Source organism: Haliotis rufescens, unplaced genomic scaffold (genome assembly GCF_023055435.1).
Source record: "Haliotis rufescens isolate VD_foot unplaced genomic scaffold, xgHalRufe1.0.p SCAF_12, whole genome shotgun sequence".
NCBI classification, from domain to species: domain Eukaryota; kingdom Metazoa; phylum Mollusca; class Gastropoda; order Lepetellida; family Haliotidae; genus Haliotis; species Haliotis rufescens.
The window spans coordinates 4,467,386-4,490,936 of NW_025963802.1; the positions used below are offsets into that span (position 1 = coordinate 4,467,386).

At 41.7% G+C, this 23,551-nt stretch overlaps 1 protein-coding gene across 1 annotated transcript in view; it reads right to left on the bottom strand.

Moving 5' to 3' along the window:
* LOC124138056 (1-phosphatidylinositol 4,5-bisphosphate phosphodiesterase epsilon-1-like) overlaps positions 1-23,551 on the bottom strand; it is a 385,123-nt gene that overhangs the window by 48,003 nt on the left and 313,569 nt on the right. The window contains exon 17 of the mRNA XM_046504564.2: positions 1,854-1,994. Within this exon, the coding sequence (XP_046360520.2) occupies positions 1,854-1,994 (141 nt within the window). The remainder of the gene's footprint in view (positions 1-1,853; positions 1,995-23,551) is intronic.

A 23,551-nucleotide genomic window follows, 5' to 3' on the forward strand; every position in this document is an offset into this window, starting at 1 on the left:
ACGCTCAAGAACGCATCACATGTGACGTCATAGATCCATGACTCGAGAGGCACCATTGGAGTCGTGCAGGATTAGCGTGTAAAGTTTGGAAATCACATGCAGCAGATCGTGACAAAAAAAAAGACACTATGTGGTAACACTTGAGTGGTTGTTATTTTTTTGTCATTGAGGGGTGCACACTGGAAACATCTCTTCTTAACGTACATACTTCTCTATATGTTTCTATGGTTCACGTGGGGGCACGGGTGGCCCAGTCGTCTAAGGCGCCGCGATTCGCTGTGCAGAGTTGCGTCCCTTGGGTACGCCAGAAACCTATGATTGTGGGTTCGAATCCCGGTTCGCCCCGATTATGTTTCTAGGTTTGTCAGCACCATACCCGTGCTCTTGGGTTTCACCAAAGTGGTAAACGTCAGAGACCTACATCACTTCGGGCTGACACGCCGTGATATAACTGGAATACTGTTAAAAAAGCGGCGTTAAACCCAACTCACTCACTCACTCACTCACTCACTATGGTTCACGTTTCTTTTGCGGTGAGTATATCTACTTATGCCACTGTCAGCAATATTCCAGTTTTATGAAGACAGCTTTTAAAAAATACCATGTCAGACCAAGGCAAATCCGGTGGTCGATAGTATGAGCAATGATTGATGGCACTGGGGTAAGCAAGGTGAGAGCCTCCTATATTATGATCCTAATTCTAACTGATCCTGTTTTCACCAGTACTTGTCAATTTGGCTTGCTAGATAAATGTTTACTAGCCAATTTTAGATTTAAGAAGCCAATATTTTTATTATACCACCACTACAAGGAGAAATTGGGTAGCAGAGAGGGAAAACTTATTTCATATTTCAACAAGGTTAAAACTACTGAATCAATTTTAAACAGGTTTCTATCCCATTATTTTTATTTAATTTTAAGAAATTGGCATTATTTCTCAAATGAACACTTGCTACTTGAGTGAGTGAGTGAGTTCGGTTTTACGTCGCTTTTAGCAATATTCCAGCAATATCATTGCGGGGGACACCAGAAATGGGCTTCACACATTGTAATCATGTCGGGAATCGAACCCGGGTCTTCAGCGTGACGAGCAAACGCTCTAACCACTAGGCTACCCGACCGCCCCCTTGCTTCTTGAGATTGGGGAGGAAGAGTTTCTATATTATAGCTCACTAGAGAAAAAATTAAGCTAGCAGTTTGGATCCTAGATTTTCACTAGCCAGAAAGATAAGAAAGTAGCACCGGGTAAGGCACTTATCTCACAGACTGGCCTATGTTTAGGCTAAGTTATGATAAACAATGACCATGAGATATCAACATAATAATGTATAGTCTTTTTAAGGAAGATGATGAAATGTACAAGCTTTAAAAATATTTATCCATAGTTTAAAAATGATGATTCCTGAATAGAATCTGTCCTCAGCAATGTCGGACAAGTCCATTTTATGAACATGTGGGTTTGGTTTTGGTATTACGTGCATATGATTCTCACAATCCTCATGTCCATTATCTGTACCTTTTCTACGAATACCGATATGATATCTCTACCACTTTCGGTTGCGATCCTTCGGCTACTGTGTTTATCTACGTACTAGAATCTATGGGGAAGAACTCACTAGACACGTCCCTCTCTAAAATAACGTCGTCCAATACACGACGTCATCAAGTTGTGAGTACTTTTTCGAATCTCCAGAAATGACGTCATGAGAGAACAATGTTTAATCGTGAAATAAACCACGCTTCGTTCTTCATTGTTCTTTGCGATTTATCACATAGCCATCTTATATAAGGTGTTTATTCCTCCCTGGGAGGAAAGTCATGGACACAATGAGTGGATCTAATACTTCACTCACCTTCATGGAATAGTTCCCACTCATCCTCTTCTTGAAGTATGCGGATCCAATACTGAAACTTGGCGTGCGTTTAAAGGCTGAGGGCGGGTCCTGTGCTGCCACCTGGTGCTGGGGCCCACTCCAGGACCGACCACCGAACACCTGAAGGAGAACAGACATATACTGCTTAAACATGCTTTGTGATGTGTATCAGTCAGTTACTTTAGAAAACTATCATTTGGTTAGTCCAGACACATATATAACCAATATGCACAATGTTTTCAGGTTCCAATATGTGATGTCCCAACGTGTATAAAGCCAAGCACACAGGTCGATACATATAAAGGGGAGGTAACCACTCCATCCCATTCCCACCACCAGTGACTAAGTAAAATATTAAAATTTTTTAGACCAGTAGCTCTTGATTAGTACTATCCCACAATACTAACTTAGACTGACCAGTACTCTTCCAAATATAGGTTTGTCAATACCATACCCATGCTCCTAGGTTTCAAAAAAGGTGTTAGACGTCTGAGACCTGCATCACTTCAGGCTATCCTCCCACATAACTACTGTTCAAAGTGTTGTGACACCAAACTCACTCACTCAATGACCCGTTAATGTCTGCTCAAATACTATTCATAGCTTCACTAATACTTCAAATGGCTTTGCTTCCATTGTAAATGCTACAAAATTATTAACATTATGTGACACATTTCACAAAAATCCCAACAACAAAAATAGAAAATTTGATCTTTTCCTCGTCCTATCAAAGCTATATATCCTTAAAAAACTAATAGAGTCTAATCTTATATATATTTTGACTACGGATCAAGGCTTTTGAGAAGGAAAAATGTGACCAAGTTCTGAAAAAAACTTGTATACTGCTTTCTCAACTTTCTCACATGACAAACAACATCGGTAGGCCTGGCTCTGGTACCCACAAACCATGGTTGCTATTGAACTGACAACAACCAGTATGGAGCCACTCGTCTTAATAAAGGTCAGCTCAACCTTTTGAAGGTCACACTGATGAATAATTCAACGAACAAATTAACACCAGGAGAAGTCAAACACGAAGACATTACTTGTGTAAAAAGCAATCTGGCTTAGTATTACCCACAATCTGTAACACAATAAATATATGATGAACAAGATCAATATAATCAGATCACAATGTACAGACCGTTAATTGGCCACTTTAAATACAACTGACATTGAATTGTTTCTGTGACTAGAATGGCTTTCCCTTCCAACATCTTGCTGTATTGATTACAAGGAGTGGGTGATTCAATGATGTTTGATGTCACAGTCAGCAATATTCCTGGTATATTAGAATTAGGAGATATATCTACTGTTTTGAATTTTGAGGTAATTTGAAAGCAAGCTGTATCTACAGTTCAACTACCGCAAATTTTAAAACACTGCAGGTTCATCTCCATTCTACCATGATGACAAGAGCAGTTTGGAGCTCTCTTGGAGTGAGTGAGTGAGTTGTGTTTAATGCCGCTTTTAACAGTATTCAGTCATATCACAGCATGTCAGCTTAATGGGGGAGGAAAGCCAGAAATGATGCAGGTCTGAGACGTTTACCACTTCGGTGACACCCACGAGCACGGGTATGGTGCTGACAAACCTAGAAACATAATCAGGGCAAACTGGGATTTGAACCCACAATCATTGATTTCTGGCAGGCCCAAGGGACAAAACTCTGCACAGCGAATTGCAGCGCCTTAGACGACAGGGACAGCTCTCTTGGAACACATACTTACACATTGGTAACAGTGTCAAAAAAGGGGTCTATTGCATGACCCCAGAGGACCCATTGAATGAACCCAGAGGATCTATTGCATGAACCCAGAGGATCTATTGCATGAACCCAGAGGATCTATTGCATGAACCCAGAGGATCTATTGCATGACCCCAGAGGACCCATTGAATGAACCCAGAGGATCTATTGCATGAACCCAGAGGATCTATTGCATGGACCCAGAGGATCTATTGTATGTACCCAGAGGATCTATTGCATGACCCCAGAGGATCTATTGTATGAACCAAGGGGATCTATTGCATGACCCCAGAGGACCCATTGAATGACCCCAGAGGACTATTGCATGAACCCAGAGCATCTATTGCATGGACCCAGAGGATCTATTGTATGAACCCAGAGGATCTATTGCATGGACCCAGAGGATCTATTGTATGAACCCAGAGGATCTATTGTATGAACCCAGAGGATCTTTTGCATGAACCCAGAGGATCTATTGCATGAACCCAGAGGATCTATTGCATGAACCCAGAGGATCTACTACATGAACCCAGAGGATCTATTGCATGAACCCAGATTTCATTGCATATTTGTTCATATTTAACATGATGATTTACTGGTGGACATGAGCCTGGTGGCACGGCCACATTTTGGCAACAGAAACACCTTGAAGTATGACTGAACACGAGTCGGCATTGTATAACGGAATTGTATAAGGGCATTGTATAACGGTATTGTATAATGGCATTGTATACTGGTGGTGATGATAGGGACTGCTCATATTTGTGACAGGTGCTTGCGTGGCTCTGACACAGTGGTTAGTGTGTGTTTGACTATATATTGTGTGAAATATTCCATTATACTTGATAAGCTGTTGTTCTGACATCGAAACACATATGTTGGTGGGTTCTTGGCAGAAATTGTTATATAATTAAATTTCAGTTGTGTTGTGATTAGCTGAATTGGTCCCAATGTTTGCCAAAAATTAAGTTCTTTTGTTATTACGGAATGTCGAGGAATCCCAATGTTACGGTCGAGGGAATTCCCTTCCAGCTCACATGTATCGTCATGCAATATTGATTGTCCAAACTATACTATGAGACCGAGAATTCTAAGGCCGAGAAGGAATGAAACAGCAAACGTGCAGGCTCGCTGGCCTGTATTTTTCATGTCTTCGGGTTTCATTTCTGCCCTGCATTTTTCCAACTGAATCTTCCCGTTCTCAGGGAACTAATGTTTGAATCTAGTGGTTACTGACCATGTCATTTCAAACAGCCATATTTGTTCTGGTTCCTTACAGTCTGACTGTTGCAGTCCTTTTCGACTGTTGCTACGCAGATTCATACAGTTTGCACACTGGATTTTCGATTCAAACCTCAATGACCTGGAAAAAATCCACAGTCAATCCCTAAATGTACGTTGCGTCGGCTGTTTGAAACCAAATTTTACTGAAAGCAGCTTAAACCCACTAAATACTAAATAACATATTGACTCACCCAGAACCACACACCCTCCCACTCACCCTCCCACTCACCCTCCCACTCACCCACAGTTTGAATCAGGAGAATGATACATCGTACCACTCTCACAGTTTCAGTCACACTTCCTTGTCTCTAGACTCAACATGTTTCATTCATGGCATTACTATGCCTGGTCTACAATACACATCACATCTTGTTGAAACTGATATTGCATATTTATTGGAAATTATGTTACAAAACCCCTATGTCAACATGGACATTTACGGTCATATTGGTGATTCATTACGTCAAAGAGAGGCTGCATGATTTAATGGTGACATCTTTAATGTACTGCTCCCACGGGACTGAGTCAGAATTGCCTGCACACTGGTGGTCAGGCTCAGTGACATGTCATCATACCCGATAGTGTGGGATGGATCAACCGCTCTTGGAGTGAGTGAGTGAGTGAGTGAGTGAGTGAGTGAGTGAGTGAGTTTTCTACCCTTTTTTTAGCAATATGGACTTTTACCTGCTCTGTGAGTGAGTGAGTGAGTAAGTTGTCTCCCCCTTTTTTTTAGCAATATGGACATTTACCCGCTCATGGAGTGAGTGAGTGAGTGAGTGAGTTGTCTCCCCTTTTTTTTAGCAGTATGGACTTTTGCCCAAGTTAGGAATCAACCCATTTTAATGAGCATCATTAGTGAACACTTCAACCACTAGGCTACCCCATACCTCAAAGAAAATGAAATCTTGGAAATCTAGAAGATCGCATCCAGTTTTCTATATTTTCCTCATAAAATACCTTGCAAAAGAAACAATACACTTGAAAATTGGATTTGACCAAGACAATACAAATGTTATCAAAACATCACTAAGCTGACCTGTTGTAAGATCCTCATTGATATCATGCATGTAATATCACCTATGATACCCGTCCGTATCAATGCATCACCATTTAATAGCCATTTCTTGTTTCATTTTCACCAACATTTAACATGGGTGTATACACAAATAAGACACTTAGCAGATTAAACTTGAAACAATTAGGTTGACTCTGCAAATCTGAGCATCTGCCCTGAGAGTGGAAGGTCGGAGGTTTGATACCTGGATGTGTCGTACCAAAAGACGTTAAAAGATGAAACTTGTTGAACTTGATGGAACCCTGCATAGTGTTTAGCATTGAGGAGATAAAACAAGGATTGGTTGGTTTAGCATGAGTTTCAGTTGCAATATATATATATTGCAATACCCAATACATCTAGTTTGGACTCAATATGTACTATATATATTTACATGAAGTCAGGTTACTGTTCTAACAATATCACACATATTCTCGTGAAACTTTGTTAACCCTAAAATCTGATATTATTTTATATATCATAATCACCATAATAATCATACCACAGAACCCTACACAAGTGTACATTTTTTTCAACATTTCTAAGTACTGAAAAAATTCACAAAAAAACCACCAGAACAACAGGGTGCATTAACCAATCAAAACGAAGGATAAATTACCTTTCTTGACGAGAATTACTGACCATATGCATAAGCTCCAACAAATTAAACTCCTATCCATGGTGGACGCGCAGTTAAGCTCAGCCAGACAGGTATAATTTTACCAGTCTCATTCATATTCATGTGAGCTGAACAGACAACGTGCTGCACAAACTGTGTGATGACTGGCAAACAGCCCCTGGATGCATGTCTAGCATTGGAAAACCTGCTACTACAAAGTCTGTGCATTGTTTTCTTTGCAGGGTATCACATGAACACTACATTGTACACTGAACCTCAACTAACATATAGTCCCAGAAATAAGGTTAAATAATAACTCTATAAAGGAACCCTTGAGTGTTAAGAAACTCTTAAGTCAATTTCTAGCCTCAAGTTGAAAATGGGATGTGTATAGGCTGCTGGAGCTGAGAAGGGGATGTGTATAGGCTGCTGGAGCTGAGAAGGGGATGTGTATAGGCTGCTGGAGCTGAGAAGGGGATGTGTATAGGCTGCTGGAGCTGAGAATGGGATGTGTATAGGCTGCTGGAGCTGAGAAGGGGATGTGTATAGGCTGCTGGAGCTGAGAAGGGGATGTGTATAGGCTGCTGGAGCTGAGAATGGGATGTGTATAGGCTGCTGGAGCTGGGAAGGGGATGTGTATAGGCTGCTGGAGCTGAGAAGGGGATGTGTATAGGCTGCTGGAACTGAGTAGGGGATGTGTATAGGCTGCTGGAGCTGAGAAGGGGATGTGTATAGGCTGCTGGAGCTGAGAAGGGGGATGTGTATAGGCTGCTGGAGCTGAGAAGGGGGATGTGTATAGGCTGCTGGAGCTGAGAAGGGGGATGTGTATAGGCTGCTGGAACTGAGAAGGGGGATGTGTATAGGCTGCTGGAGCTGAGAAGGGGATGTGTATAGGCTGCTGGAGCTGAGAAGGGGATGTGTATAGGCTGCTGGAGCTGAGAAGGGGATGTGTATAGGCTGCTGGAGGTGAGAAGGGGATGTGTATAGGCTGCTTGAGCTGAGAAGGGGGATGTGTATAGGCTGCTGGAGCTGAGAAGGGGATGTGTATAGGCTGCTAGAGCTGAGAAGGGGATGTGTATAGGCTGCTAGAACTGAGAATGGGATGTGTATAGGCTGCTGGAGCTGAGAAAGGGATGTGAATAGGCTGCTGGAACTGAGAATGGGATGTGTTTAAGCTGCTGGAGCTGAGAAGGGGATGTGTATAGGCTGCTGGAGCTGAGAAGGGGATGTGTATAGGCTGCTGGAGCTGAGAAGGGGATGTGTATAGGCTGCTGGAGCTGAGAAAGGGATGTGTAAAGGCTGCTAGAACTGAGAATGGGATGTGTATAGGCTGCTGGAGCTGAGAATGGGATGTGTATAGGCTGCTGGAACTGAGAATGGGATGTGTATAGGCTGCTGGAGCTGAGAAGGAGATGTGTATAGGCTGCTGGAACTGAGAAGGGGGATGTGTATAGGCTGCTAGAGCTGAGAAGGGGATGTGTATAGGCTGCTGGAGCTGAGAAGGGGATGTGTATAGGCTGCTGGAGCTGAGAAGGGGGATGTGTATAGGCTGCTGGAGCTGAGAAGGGGGATGTGTATAGGCTGCTGGAGCTGAGAAGGGGATGTGTATAGGCTGCTGGAGCTGAGATTAAGGGGATGTGAGAGTGGAATGGGGTTGAATGTTTCATTAAATATATGATCTCGATTTATAAGACAGACTAAACAGGACAAAATCACATAAAATATTTCTCCCATAAAACCTCAATTCTCTTGAAATATTTTATTTTATTGTTCAGGCAAGTCTTGCAGTTTTCAAGTTGGATATGAAGCTTTTTAAGTAATAACACTGACAGGGTGGTGAATAATGATGATACTTGTGATATAATTTATGAACCAAATGTCACTTTGTTGTTTTATGAGGAATATGTCTGTGACCTGCATCTCTAAAGGTTTCAATGTCAAATTAACCTGACATACTGTGGTATAACTGAAATATTGTTCAGCTGTGCTAAAACCCAACTCCCTCCTTTGTATTGTGATATATGTTCTTAAGGCCGCACTCAGCAATATTCCAGGTGTATGACGGCAGCCTGTAAATAATCAAGACTGGACCAGACAATCCAGCGATTGACATCATGAACATCAGTTGGGATTTCATGACACGTTTCAGCCAAGTCAGCGAGCCTGACCACCTGATCCCGTTAATTGCCTCGCCATGCTAAAGACCCGGGTTCGATTCCCAACATGGGTACAATCTGTGAAGCCCATTTCTGGTGTCCCCCGCCGTGAAATTGCTGGACTATTGCCAAAAGGGGCATAAAGCCATACTCACTCACCAACTCTCTCAAACAGAGACATGACACACTGGTTTACACGGACATGGCATCACTCTTGAGTAACATAGTGTAAAAGGGGGACTACAGGCTTGGGAAAGTGGCACTTCCAGCCAATTTGATTCCTATCCCCCAGAGATGTTTGTCTACTGGTTCAAATGGTAGGATGTATCTAGCAGTTCATGACCGTCCTCTACGAAGAGACAGTGACATATTATCTCACTCTAGGCACTAATACTGCAACAAGACCAACACTGAAATTGTGAAGCATAGTAATGATGGTCACTCTTCGCAACCTTGTCGAGAATCAAACAAAAAATAACAAAAGAACCCACTGCCTACTTGACATTAAAATAAAAAGAACCAAATTGTGTATACCTCAAAATATTTCTGGAACAAGATTGACATATCTGTTAATCTACGAGTAGTTATATTTCTGATTGATCAAAGTATACTTCAAACAGCTTCAATCAATGTAACAACAGTTGCTAGGTGACAGACAGACAGATAAATATAATTGTACTTCAAACAGCTTCAATCAATGTAACAACAGTTGCTAGGTGACAGACAGACAGACAAATATAATTAAACTTCAAACAGCTTCAATCAATGTAACCACAGTTGCTAGGTGACAGACAGACAGACAAATACAATTATACTTCAAACAGCTTCAATCAATATAACAACAGTTGCTAGGTGACAGACAGACAGACAGACACTAAGAGATGGAAAGACAGACTTATAGTAATTTGAAAGACAGACAGATAAACAGACAATAGCTGAGACGGAGCACAAGACAGACAGACAGTAAACAACAGACAGAGAAACAGAGTGGACAGACAGTCAGCGCTAGAGCAGACACAGAAACGGTCAGTGAATCCTGAAAGTAGAACCTGAGGTGAACACTTACAGATATGGAGGGGAGGTCAGCGGCACACAGACAGGCACACAGCCATCTCTGTACTTAGAGACACACTGCTCACGGCACCAAGACTGCACACATCAGTAGTACTTAGCCACATGACTTGTTTGTGTCCCACACAGAGCAATACGTTACTCTCAGTCAGTAGTAAAACCAAGGAACATCTATGCAATAAGTTGGAATATTATCACAAAATCTGTCACCTGTTCCATGTAATGTTTAAAAGAGCATTATCTAGACTGGAATGATGGAGTGTCTATTTCCTCCTACACATAGTTACAGCTGGCCCTGTTGTGTCAACACATGGCGCCACCATATATTGGCGCCACAACTATCCTTCTCAAACCTGAACATAAATATTCTTGCACAATAAACTTTCCATGGTTTGGGTCAGTGAATGGTTCAGTTCCTAGAAGCACAAGCAAATTTTACAGTGGTGATGGTGATGACTTTTCAAAATTCTTGATCCTTTTGTAATGAAGGTATTTTCCTCACGACTATCTGTGAGAGGGTGAAGATATCTGCTACTTCGGACCAGATCCAGCCAGCAGGCTGGTGACACAAGCAGGCGAGGTTGGTCAGATGGAGAATCAATACAACACACATTGTAGGCAGAAAGAGGGAGGGAACTTTCAGTACAGTATTGGGATGGGCGTGGAGCTGCCTCACAGTACAGTAGTGGAGTGGGCGTGGTCCTGCCTCACAGTACAGTATTGGGGAGGGTGTGGTGCTCCCTCACAGTACAGTATTGGGGAGGGCGTGGTGCTCCCTCACAGTACAGTATTGGGGAGGACGTAGAGCTCCCTCACAGTACAGTATTGGGGAGGACGTAGAGCTCCCTCACAGTACAGTATTGGGGAAGACGTAGAGCTGCCTCACAGTACAGTATTGGGGAGGATGTAGAGCTGCCTCACAGTACAGTATTGGGGAGGATGTAGAGCTGCCTCACAGTACAGTATTGGGGAGGATGTAGAGCTGCCTCACAGTACAGTATTGGGGAGGATGTAGAGCTGCCTCACAGTACAGTATTGGGGAAGACGTAGAGCTGCCTCACAGTACAGTATTGGAGAGGGTGTGGTGCTGCCTCACAGTACAGTATTGGGGAGGGAGTGATGCTCCCTCACAGTACAGTATTGGGGAGGATGTAGAGCTGCCTCACAGTACAGTATTGGGGGGGGGATGTAGAGCTGCCTCACAGTACAGTATTGGGGAGGATGTAGAGCTGCCTCACAGTACAGTAGTGGGGAGGATGTAGAGCTGCCTCACAGTACAGTATTGGGGAGGACATAGAGCTGCCTCACAGTACAGTTTTGGGGATGGCGTAGAGCTGCCTCACAGTACAGTATTGGGGGGGATGTAGAGCTGCCTCACAGTACAGTATTGGGGAGGATGTAGAGCTGCCTCACAGTACAGTAGTGGGGAGGATGTAGAGCTGCCTCACAGTACAGTATTGGGGAGGACGTAGGGCTGCCTCACAGTACAGTTTTGGGGATGGCGTAGAGCTGCCTCACAGTACAGTATTGGGGGGGATGTAGAGCTGCCTCACGGTACAGTATTGGGGAGGATGTAGAGCTGCCTCACAGTACAGTATTGGGGAGGACGTAGAGCTGCCTCACAGTACAGTATTGGGGTGGAAGTGCTGTTCCCTAAACAGTACACTATAAGGGAAGGACTCATAAGGACATGCAGCTCTTTCCTTCTCAGCCCTGGGGCAGACTTGGGAGCTCCCAGTTGAACATATGCCTTGAGATATCTTCCTTTGATCCTCTGTGTTGGAATTCTCATGTGGGAAGAGCCTCATGAAACAGTTTTTGTCTTTCAAGACTTCAGTGGTATGATCAAGCAAAACTGATAAACATATAGGTTCCCACTGACCATACATAATTCTTGGGAGGGGGCCTGAGATATTTGTCAGACATCTTTATGTCTTGATATCAGCACCATCTATATGTCTTGATATCAGCACCATCTATATGTCTTGATATCACCACCATCTATATGTCTTAATATCAGCACCATCTATGTGTCTTGATATCACCACCTTATCTATATCTCTGGATATCAGCACCATCTATATGTCTTGATATCACCACCATCTATATCTCTTGATATCACCACCATTTATATGTCTTTATATCACCACCATCTATATCTCTTGATATCCATGCCATCTATATCTCATGATATCACCACCATCTATATGTCTTGATATCACCACCATCTACATATCTTGATATCACCATCATCTATATGTCGTGATATCACCACCATCTATATCTCTTGATATCACCACCATCTATATGTCTTGATATCACCATCAAATATCTCTTGATACAGGACCATCTATATCTTTTAAAATCAATACCATCTATATCTCTTGATATCAAGCCATCTATATCTCTTGATATCACCACCATCTACATCTCTTGATATCAGCATCATCTATATCTCTTGATATCAGCATCATCTATATCTCTTGATATCAGCATCATCTATATCTCTTGATATCAACATGATATATAACCCTTGATATCAACATGATATATACATGTACCTCTTATATAAATGATCTTTATTTCTTGATATCAACACCTAATCTCTTGATATCAGCACCAAATATCTCTTAATACAGGACCATCTATATCTTTTGATATCAATATCATCTATATCCCTTAATATCAACGTCATCTATATTTCTTGATATCAGCACCAAATATCTCTTGATATCAGCCCCATCTATATCTCTTGATATCACCACCATCTATATTTCTTGATATCAACACCATCTATATCTCTTGATATCAGCTCCATCTATATCTCTTGATATCAACTGCATCTATATCTCTTGATATCAACACCATCTATATCTCTTGATATCAGCACCATCTATATCTCTTGATATCAGCGCCATCTTTATCTCTTGATATCAGCTCACCTATCTCTTGATATCAACACCATCTATTTCTCTTGATATCAGCTCCATCTATATCTCTTGATATCAACTGCATCTATATCTCTTGATATCAACACCATCTATATCTCTTGATATCAGCGCCATCTTTATCTCTTAATATCAGCTCCACCTATCTCTTGATATCAACACCATCTATTTTTCTTGATATATGCTCCATCTATATCTCTTGATATCAACACCATCTATTTTTCTTGATATCACCACATCTATATCTCTTGATATCACCACCATCTATATCTCTTGATATCAACACCATCTATATCTCTTGATATCAGTGCCATCTTTATCTCTTGATATCAGCTCACCTATCTCTTGATATCAACACCATCTATATCTCTTGATATCAGCTCCATCTATATGTCTTGATATCAATACCATCTATATACTTTGATATCATCACCATATATCTCTCCAAATCACCACCATCTTTCCTCCATGATATCATTACCATCTATAATCCTTGATATCAGCACATCTGTACTCCTTGATATAACCACCATCTATACATCTTGATATCATTTCATCTAGGCTCCTTGATATCATCACCATTTATACACCTTGATATAATCACCATCCATACCCTTTGAATAAATCTCCATTCACACACTTTGAAATCACTTCATCTATACTCCTTGATATCAGTACTATTTTACTCCTTGATAACCTTTGCACAGAATTTCATTGGTTACATATCTTATTATATCTTATACTAATTTGATATCAAATATAAGCATGATATCACATTTATACCATCAGCGACAGTGAAAGAATCCCACCATTTTCCCACAAAAGATTGACATCAAAAGCAAGATGAATCCTACCTTTGAATGCACGGAATCAATGAGCTCCACAAGACCACTCATTATATACATGACCACACATCGACTGGAGGCATGACATCTTCAGATGAACTCATGATCTTCAAGTTACTTAATCTAACAATTCAGGCTGCCCAGACAGTCACTGCTGAATGTTGCAACAGTTATTTCTTCAGTCGCTGCTATATGGTGTGATGTGAACTGGCCGAGAGCGGAAATCTGTGGGCCAGCTCTCTGATCATGTGACAGACCGACAAGCTCCGTATCTTCTTTAACTGTAGTGGGGAATCCTGACCACATGAGCTTGCTGTAGTTGCCGCCTGACCTGTCTTGGTTTATCTTTCAGAGAACAGAGATGCCATTGATTAAATGAGATACTAAAGCCTGATTGTGCAACATGAAGGTCTTCACATGGGAAGCTTCCCTGATTTGAGATAAGGTAGCTCATGTGTCTGTCTATTCACCAGGTCACAGCCGATTTCCAAACATTGGTGTCAATCTAGGTCCACATAGCCAATTTCCAAACATTGGTGTCAATCTAGGTCCACACAGCCGACTTCCAAACATTGGTGTCAATCTAGGTCCACTGATAGCCAATTTCCAAACATTGGTGTCAATCTAGGTCCACATAGCCAATTTCCAAACATTGGTGTCAATCTAGGTCCACACAGCCGACTTCTAAACATTGGTGTCAATCCAGGTCCACATAGCCAATTTCCAAACATTGGTGTCAATCTAGGTCCACACAGCCAATTTCCAAACATTGGTGTCAATCTAGGTCCACTGATAGCCAATTTCCAAACATTGGTGTCAATCTAGGTCCACACAGCCGACTTCCAAACATTGCTGTCAATTTAGGTCCACACACCCAATTTCCAAAGATTGGTGCCAATTTAGGTCAAGACAGCCGACTTCCAAACATTGATTTGAAACCAGGCCAACACATCGCCTTCTTCCAAACACTGGTGCCAATCTAGGTCCATACAGCCGGTTTCCAAACATTGGTCCCAATCTAGGTCCACACAGCTGATTTCCAAAGATTGGGGCCAATCTAGGTCCACACAGCTGATTTCCAAAGATTGGTCCCAATCTAGGTCCCCACAGCAGATTTCCAAACATTGGTGCCAATCTAGGTCCACACAGCTGATTTCCAAAGATTGGTGCCAATCTAGGTCCACACAGCTGATTTCCAAACATTGGTGCCAATCTAGGTCCACACAGCTGATTTCCAAAGATTGGTGCCAATCTAGGTCCACACAGCTGATTTCCAAACATTGGTGCCAATCTAGGTCCACATAGCTGATTTCCAAATATTGGTGCCAATCTAGGTCCACACAGCTGATTTCCAAACACTGGTGCCAATCTAGGTCCCCACAGCAGATTTCCAAAGATTGGTGCCAATCTAGGTCCACACAGCTGATTTCCAAAGATTGGTCCCAATCTAGGTCCCCACAGCAGATTTCCAAAGATTGGTGCCAATCTAGGTCCACACAGCTGATTTCCAAAGATTGGTGGCAATCTAGGTCCACACAGCTGATTTCCAAACACTGGTGCCAATCTAGGTCCCCACAGCAGATTTCCAAACATTGGTGCCAAACCAGGTCCACAAACCCTTCTTCCAAACATTTGTGCCAAACCAGGTCCACATTATAAGCCTCCTTCCAAACATTGATGTCCACCCATGTCCAGATAGATATGACAGTAAGTGATAATTACCCCATTTAACTTGAGATTATTAGCGCTGTTGGCTCGCGGCACATTCTCGAGAAGGTTAGGTGGGAAGTGGTGTACGTGCTGCTGTAGGAGTGTACTGTAGACTGTTGACCAGATGCCCCTTGGTCATGGATTAATGATGGCAGATGAATTGAACAGAGCTCTCTCAGGAGTATCAGACACTCAAGTCTTGTATTTATTGTAAATTATTGAAAGAATATAATCTTTGTATCCAATTGGAACTGAGATATGGTTTTGAAATGCTCTTAGCAATATTCCATCGACATACAATGGTGTCACACATTGACGTGACTGTGCCTACATGGGACTTGAACCCAGGGCTAGGATAACCCACTTCAGTCATTTAGAGTTGTCTCTGTTCACCTATCAGTCTCAGGTTTGATTCCTCACATGTGTGAAACTAATTTCTGGTGTCCCCCACCCTGACATTACAGGGTGCCGTTGTACAAAACAACCTTAGCCCTACGACTGTTGTAAGTCCATGTTAAGGTATGAGAGTCATGATCACCTTAGCGCTAAGATCACTTTGTACAACGACCCCCTTGACTATTGCTAAAGACATTGTATAACTATACTCGATCTCTCATGCTCTTACTTACTCATATGTGGCTGGGGTACCTGGGCCCTGTTCCACAAAGCGACCTTAGTGCTAAGTTGGTCGTAACTCCCATACTTTACCATAGGCTTATGATCAACGTAGCACTAAGATGGCTTCGTGGAACAGGGCCCTGATTATCAATGTGTGAAAAGGAAAAGGTAAAGCTTACCATAATTTGTTATTCCAAACGGTAGTTTATCTGGAGGATTTCACCGTGAACAATACTCTCCTGATTGAGGTTACACTGTATTTCCCCACATTAAAAGTGAGTGAGTTGGGTTTAATGCTGCTCTGAACAGTACTCCAGTCATATTCTGTGTTCCAGCTTGATGTGGGAGGAAAGCCCAAAGTGATGCTGCCCTTAGACCTGTGAAGATCCGGGGTAGGATAGATCTTCAGCAACCCATGCTTGCTGTAAAAGGCGACTATGCTTGTCATAAGAGGAGACTAATGGGATCGGGTGGTCAGGCTTACTGACTTGGTTGATGCATGTCATCTGTCCAAATTGCATGGTTTGATGCTCATGATGTCAATCACTGGATTGTCTGCTCCAGAATCGATTATTTACCAACCACCATCATATAGCTGGAATATTGCTCAGTGCAGTGTTAAACAACAAACCAAACAAAACCAAAAGACCTTTGCCACTTTGGTGAATGCACGAGCATGGTTTATAATGGTGCTGACAAACCTAGAAACAAAAGAAACAAACTCAGGGCAAATGAGGAATCAACCCCACACTCATAGGATTCTGATGTGTCCAAGGGATGCAACTCCATACAGCAAACTGAGGAGCCCCAGACGACGAGGTCACCTGTGCCCCTTATATACAAAGATATAACCAGAGATTATCAGTAGTTGAAAACAATGCAGTGCTCATATATACATATATAATTACACTTACAACATTCCCTTAATAAAACACAAGCGTAAAATATCTTGTCATGACAGAAGCACAACGTTGAGATGAAGGTTTACCAAAAAATAAGGGCAAACAAAACTGAAATACTTCTGACACTGAAGACCTATTTTTTTCTATTCTTCAAGACAAAAATATTTTGAAATCGGAACTGTTTTGCATGGAAACAGGCTTTATGAAATGCCTGGGAGATGGCACTTCTGACTCGTGATGTACCAAATGACATCATGCCGAGATCTTGTTAAAACAAGCTGCAAACAGTGTAATAATGTTTTCCACTAATTTCATGAATGTAATGAAATGAATAATAAGATTACACTGTTTACAGCTTAGTGTCAGTCCCCGGGGACAGATATCTGTCCTTCAGAAACTAAGTCAATTAAAGCTCTCCAAAAAGAAGTTCAGAAAAGACTCTCGGTATCGATCTGCTTTGTATTGGGGATCAAGATATTTAGCACAGACTCAAACCAAGAGCTTGAGGAAAAATCTTTGAATGGGTCTTGTGACAAATAAGATAGATCAGATTCTTGTGAGTGTTTTTTATCAGCCATCATGGTGGTGTAAGCAGGTCTGTGACACCAGGTGACAGATGGAATCAGCGCTCAAAATGGCCGCTCTCCTGTCATCCAGTGACAAGAAAATATAAGTCAGACCAATCTCCTACCCAGAGTTCCATGCGACCAGCATAGTACTTCTGCCACAGGCCAGCGCCATGTGACGATTCGTCACATCTTACACAGTCCGGTCACGTGATATGCAAATTTGCCCGTGGCAGCGGTGTTATGCCGACCCACCACTGCACCAGAGTGTGAAGTCAGATCTGTATCCTTGCTAGGCTCCTGTTTTGCTTGTCTGGAACTATTTTCCATAATTTATTCATTACTGTTGACATTTTTTTTTAAATAACTAGAAATTTGATTACAATCCTGACAATGTTCAAGATGTTGTGCTGGTATTGATCTTCCATGGCTGGATGTCTTTCTTGAGGATATCACCGTTAAATGCTATTCTTTGTTGTGGCCAGTTCCATATATGAAATAAGTTCGTACACTAGATTTACTTATTTTTTTCAGCAGCCTCCATGGAGTGATGGAGTTTTAATGTTGTTTTGAAATGTTTTTCAATCCGAGGGATGGACAACTTAACTTGGGATGAATCCCGAAGTGATGCAGATCTCTGATGTTTAATGCTTTGGTGAAACACACAAGTGCGGATATGGTTCTGACAAACCTAGAAACATAACTGGGGTGAAAACGGATTCAAACCAATCATGGGTTTCTGGTGTGCCTAAGGGACACAACTCAGTACAGCGAATTGTAGTGTTTTGGAGAACTGTACATTGATGTGGACCTCATGGATCGACAAACCTAAAAACATAATTAGGGTGAAACAAGGATTTGAACCTGTTATTGGTAATAGTAAGGGATGTCACTCTGCAAAGTGAATTGCAGCACCATGAAGAACTGGACCAGCCTTGCTTTCTCATGGCAGACATGAACTAACATGAACATTAGATCAAATACTTGCAGTACAACAAGTCAGTGTTTAGTTTGGTTGGTTTTTGTTTGCTGTTTAACGCCGCACTCAGCAATATTCAGGCTATATGACAGCGGTCTGTAAATAATCAAATCTGGACCAGACAATCTAATGATTGATATCATGAGCATCTATCTACGCAATTGGGATATGATGACATGCATCAACCAAGTCAGCGAGCCTGACCACCAAAACCTGTTAGACGCCTCTTACGACAAGCATAGTCTCCTTTTACAGCAAACATGGGTTGCAGAAGATCTATTATAACCCTGATCTTCATAGTTGTGTTTCAGGGTAAGGCTAAATCACTGGATGATCTCATATAATTCTTCCTTGGGAATATCAATGCAAATAGAAAAATAATAAAACAAATACTGATTACTCAGGCAACATGATTAAATGTCTCCATATGCCCCAGGGGTAAGCGAAACTTTCATGTACGAGGGAGATAATTTGTCTGCGATTATCAGAGCTGACTCAGTCAAATTCAAAACAGAGACAGTTGTAAGTATATCATGACATACAACTCAGTCTAATTTATTTTAATCAAGTATTCTGAATAGGTTTTGTCCCATGATCCATAGTTTTAAATTTACTTTTAATGAGTTAAAATATAACTTAGTGTGTAGATTTAGTAACAGCATATTGATTGACCAGCAGCCCATCCCATGGGATGACACTGGCGATACTTTCATATTCGTCTGCATCTCGAAATATAACTGTTACAAGCACCATGCCCAATTCCTTAGTCAATGACCAAACGCCATTGGTATTTTACATGTCTATTTCCCTGTAAATTAGAGAAACAGTTTTTAGGAAATTAGTGCGTAGATTTAGTAACAGCATATTGATGGACCAGCAGCCCATCCCACGGGATGACACTGGCGATACTTTCATATTCGTCTGTATCTTGGTCTGTGCTGCGTTCATACACCATCAGCGATGACAACAAGCTGCAATCACAAGATTAATTAGATTTTCACTCCTGATGTCATTGAGGAATGAATGGGAGAGTCGCAATGATTTCCCTTAATACAAAGTCCCTAATCTCTCGTGTCTCCATCGCTAATTACAGCAAGCTGGAGCCTCCTGAAATAGATAGACTTCAGCAGCGTGTGGAAGCCCAATAAACAGAAATACTTTTGTAGTCGTATTGCGTCTATTACCCCTTTGCTCATTCTGATACGTGTCTATTTCACTCCGCTGTAACTAAATAGGGAGGTTGTCTTCGAACGAAAGCATTTCAATGGGAAGAATGCCATTAAGTTTGTAATTACAGTATGTTTTTTGTTTTCATAGTTTTAACATTCCATTATTTCGAAGTTAACAGTATTCTCTTGAGAAGTAAATTATTGATATGAATCTGTTTGTGCAGTGCCATATTTTTCATGAGGTGATTCAATTGAGCCCCAGGGGCAATTAGAGTTTCGTAAACAACAAAGTTTTAATCTGAAGATGAGTCACAACATTCTAGGGTTTTCTATTAAAATGTAACGGTATCCACAATTAGTATTCTACAAGGACACTTATAAATCCTGCATTCTGATTGGTCCACAGGCTGTACAGGATCTATTTTATCTCATAACATGAATTTATCACCCAAAACTGGCTTCAACAGATGATATCGCTTGGGTGCAGACCATCTGTTACCATGACATCACAATCAAATGACATCAGACCCGTGAAGATCCGGGGTAGAATAGGTCTTCAGCAACCCATGCTTGCCGTACAAGGCGACTATGCTTGTCGTTAGAGGCGACTAATGGGATCGTGTGGTCAGGCTTTCTGACTTGGTTGGTGCATGTCCTCGATCCCAATTGCATGGATCGATGCTCATGACATTAATCACTGGATTGTCTGGTCCAGACTTGATTATTTACAGACCGCCGTCATAAAGCTGGAATATTGCTGAATGCGGTGCTAAACAACAAACCAACCAAATGACATCAGTAATCTCTCTGCCACTGAAGCTCACCAGGTTAGCTTTATTTGTTACTCTCAAGATACTGATTACTAAAGTTTACAAACTAGTGCTGGGACGAGTCCAAATTTACTACTCGGGTACCCAATCCCCTATTACCCGACCCTACCTGGGTACCCGCTGTAGGTCTCAAGAGATGGGTACAAAATGTCCGATTGGGACTAGTTTTACTGTAGTCATATCAAAATGCACTTAGACACACATGTAGAATGATGGTGGGTTTGAATCCCGGTTCGCCCCGATTATGTTTCTAGGTTTGTCAGCACCATACCCGTGCTCGTGGATTTCACCGAAGTGGTAAACGTCTGAGGCCTGCATCACTTCGGACTTTCCTCCCACATAAAGTTGCCATGCCGTGATATAACTGGAATACTGTTAAAAGCGGCGTTAAAACCAGGTAGTCCAGGTAGTCACAAGATGATGTCCTACTCAGGAACCACCCCACCCGAGTACCCGAGTTACCCGTCCCAGCCCTAACAGAAACTACAAAAGTAGGAAGATGGTTTTGGGCACTCGTCAATATACCTCCTGGGCAAGCCTCAGGGTCTTAAATTTCCATTGACTCATGATGAAACATGAATCCATGACACTATTTATGGATAGCAACATCTCTAATTCTTTGTCACGACATTTCAGTGCTACTTCTTGCTCCTTCATCAGGTGAATGCTTAGTGAGTGCATAGAGGTGTATATCATGATTTATATAAATATATATACAAACTCTATGCACTCACTAAGCATTCACCTGATGAAGGAGCAAGAAGTAGCTCTGAGACGTCGTGACAAAGACTAATAGAAGTTGCTATCCATAAATAGTGTCATGGATTCTGGTTTTCCCAACTTCTAAATGCCTATCAAGGATTTCATGTTGATATAGTCGATATCAAAAGATTTTCCATGTGTCTTGTAAGACTAGAGGGGGCAGCCTATTGGCTGATGTTTAAGCATGTCGTCATGACAATGAGTGTACTCGTGTTTAGGTCTGTTACCAAGGCATGGGTGGCCCAGTTTTCTGAGCCTCCGCAATTTCTCAGTGCAGAGTTGCATCCCTTAGCATATGTCAGAAACCTCGGATTGTGTATTTGAATCCTGGTTTGACCTGATTGTGTTTCTAGGTTTGTCAGCACCAGACTTGGCTGTGCTCAAGGGTTTCACCAAAGTGGTGAATGTCTGAGACCTGCTGATACTCTGTGACATAACTGGATTAATGTTCACAGCAGTGTTAAACCCAACTCACTCACTATTAACGCATTGATTTGTGAATCAGTGTTGAACTGTTGCTTCAATACTGACACAGTACTATTATTGCTTCAAATCTGACACAGTAATATTGCTTCAATACTGACACAGTACTATTCTTGCTTTAATACTGACACAGTACTATTCTTGCTTCAATACTGACACAGTACTGTTATTGCTTCAATACTGACACAGTACTGTTATTGCTTCAATACTGACACAGTACTATTATTGCTTCAATACTGACACAGTACTGTTATTGCTTCAATACTGACACAGAACTGTTATTGCTTCAATACTGACACAGTACTATTCTTGATTCAATACTGACACAGTACTGTTATTGCTTCAATACTGACACAGTACTGTTATTGCTTCAATAGTGACACAGTACTATTCTTGCTTCAATACTGACACAGAAATATTATTGCTTCAATACTGACACAGTACTATTATTGCTTCAATACTGACACGGTACTGTTATTGCTTCAATACAGACAAAGTAATATTATTGCTTCAAATCTGACACAGTAATATTACTTCAATACTGACACAGTACTATTATTGCTTCAATACTGACACAGTACTATTCTTGATTCAATAATGAGACAGTACTATTCTTGCTTCAATACTGACACAGTACTATCATTGCTTCAAATCCGACACAGTACTATGGCTGCTTCAAATCTGACATAGTACTGCAAAGAAGCGTCAGAAAGCCTCGCCCACAGAATTTCACAACAATAATCCGTTTATGTGATGGTGTTGAAATACTCCACTATCTGTCATGTGCCAACATGGTGTTTCCAGTCTCAGTGATAAGGGGATATTGCAGTCTGTATGGCATTCAGCTGGGTACACATGTGCCTTGTAATGCTTCTGATAAATTCAGCAAATTAAATACACCAATGTCGGATCAGGCTATTTCTGGCATCGGTTGAAAAAAACATGGCCTGCTGTGCTCATTTACTCTCCGATCTCACCAATTTTGTCTTGGGTACCTGGGCAACGTTCCCCAAAGCGATCGTAGCCCTGTGACAGTCGTAAGCCAATGTTAAAGTATGGGAGTTACGATCGTCTTAGCGCTACGATCGCTTGGTGGAACAGGCCCCTACACTGATATTCATTAACATGATGTAACCACTAATTCGGATAGGATATTGTTGAGGCAATACTGTTGTGATGGCATGTGGTCTTAGCGCTACGATCGCTTGGTGCAACGGGTCCCTGCACTGATATACATTTATATGATGTAACCACTAATTCAGATTGGATATTGTTGAGGCAATACTGTTGTGATGGCATGTAGTCTTAGCGCTACGATCGCTTGGTGCAACGGGTCCCTGCACTGATATACATTTACATGATGTAACCACTAATTCAGATAGGATATTGTTGAGGCAATACTGTTGTGATGGCATGTGGTCCTGGCGCTACGATCGCTTGGTGCAACGGGTCCCTGCACTGATATACATTTACATGATGTAACCACTAATTCAGATAGGATTTTGTTGAGGCAATACTGTTGTGATGGCATGTGGTCTTACCGCTACGATCCCTTGGTGGAACAGATCCCTGCACTGATATACATTTACATGATGTAACCACTAATTCAGATAGGATTTTGTTGAGGCAATACTGTTGTGATGGCATGTGGTCTTACCGCTACGATCCCTTGGTGGAACAGATCCCTGCACTGATATACATTTACATGATGTAACCACTAATTCAGATAGGATTTTGTTGAGGCAATACTGTTGTGATGGCATGTGGTCTTACCGCTACGATCGCTTGGTGCAACGGGTCCCTGCACTGATATACATTTATATGATGTAACCACTAATTCAGATAGGATTTTGTTCAGTCAATACTGTTGTGATGGCATGGGGTCTTAGCGCTACGATCGCTTGGTGCAACGGGTCCCTGCACTGATATACATT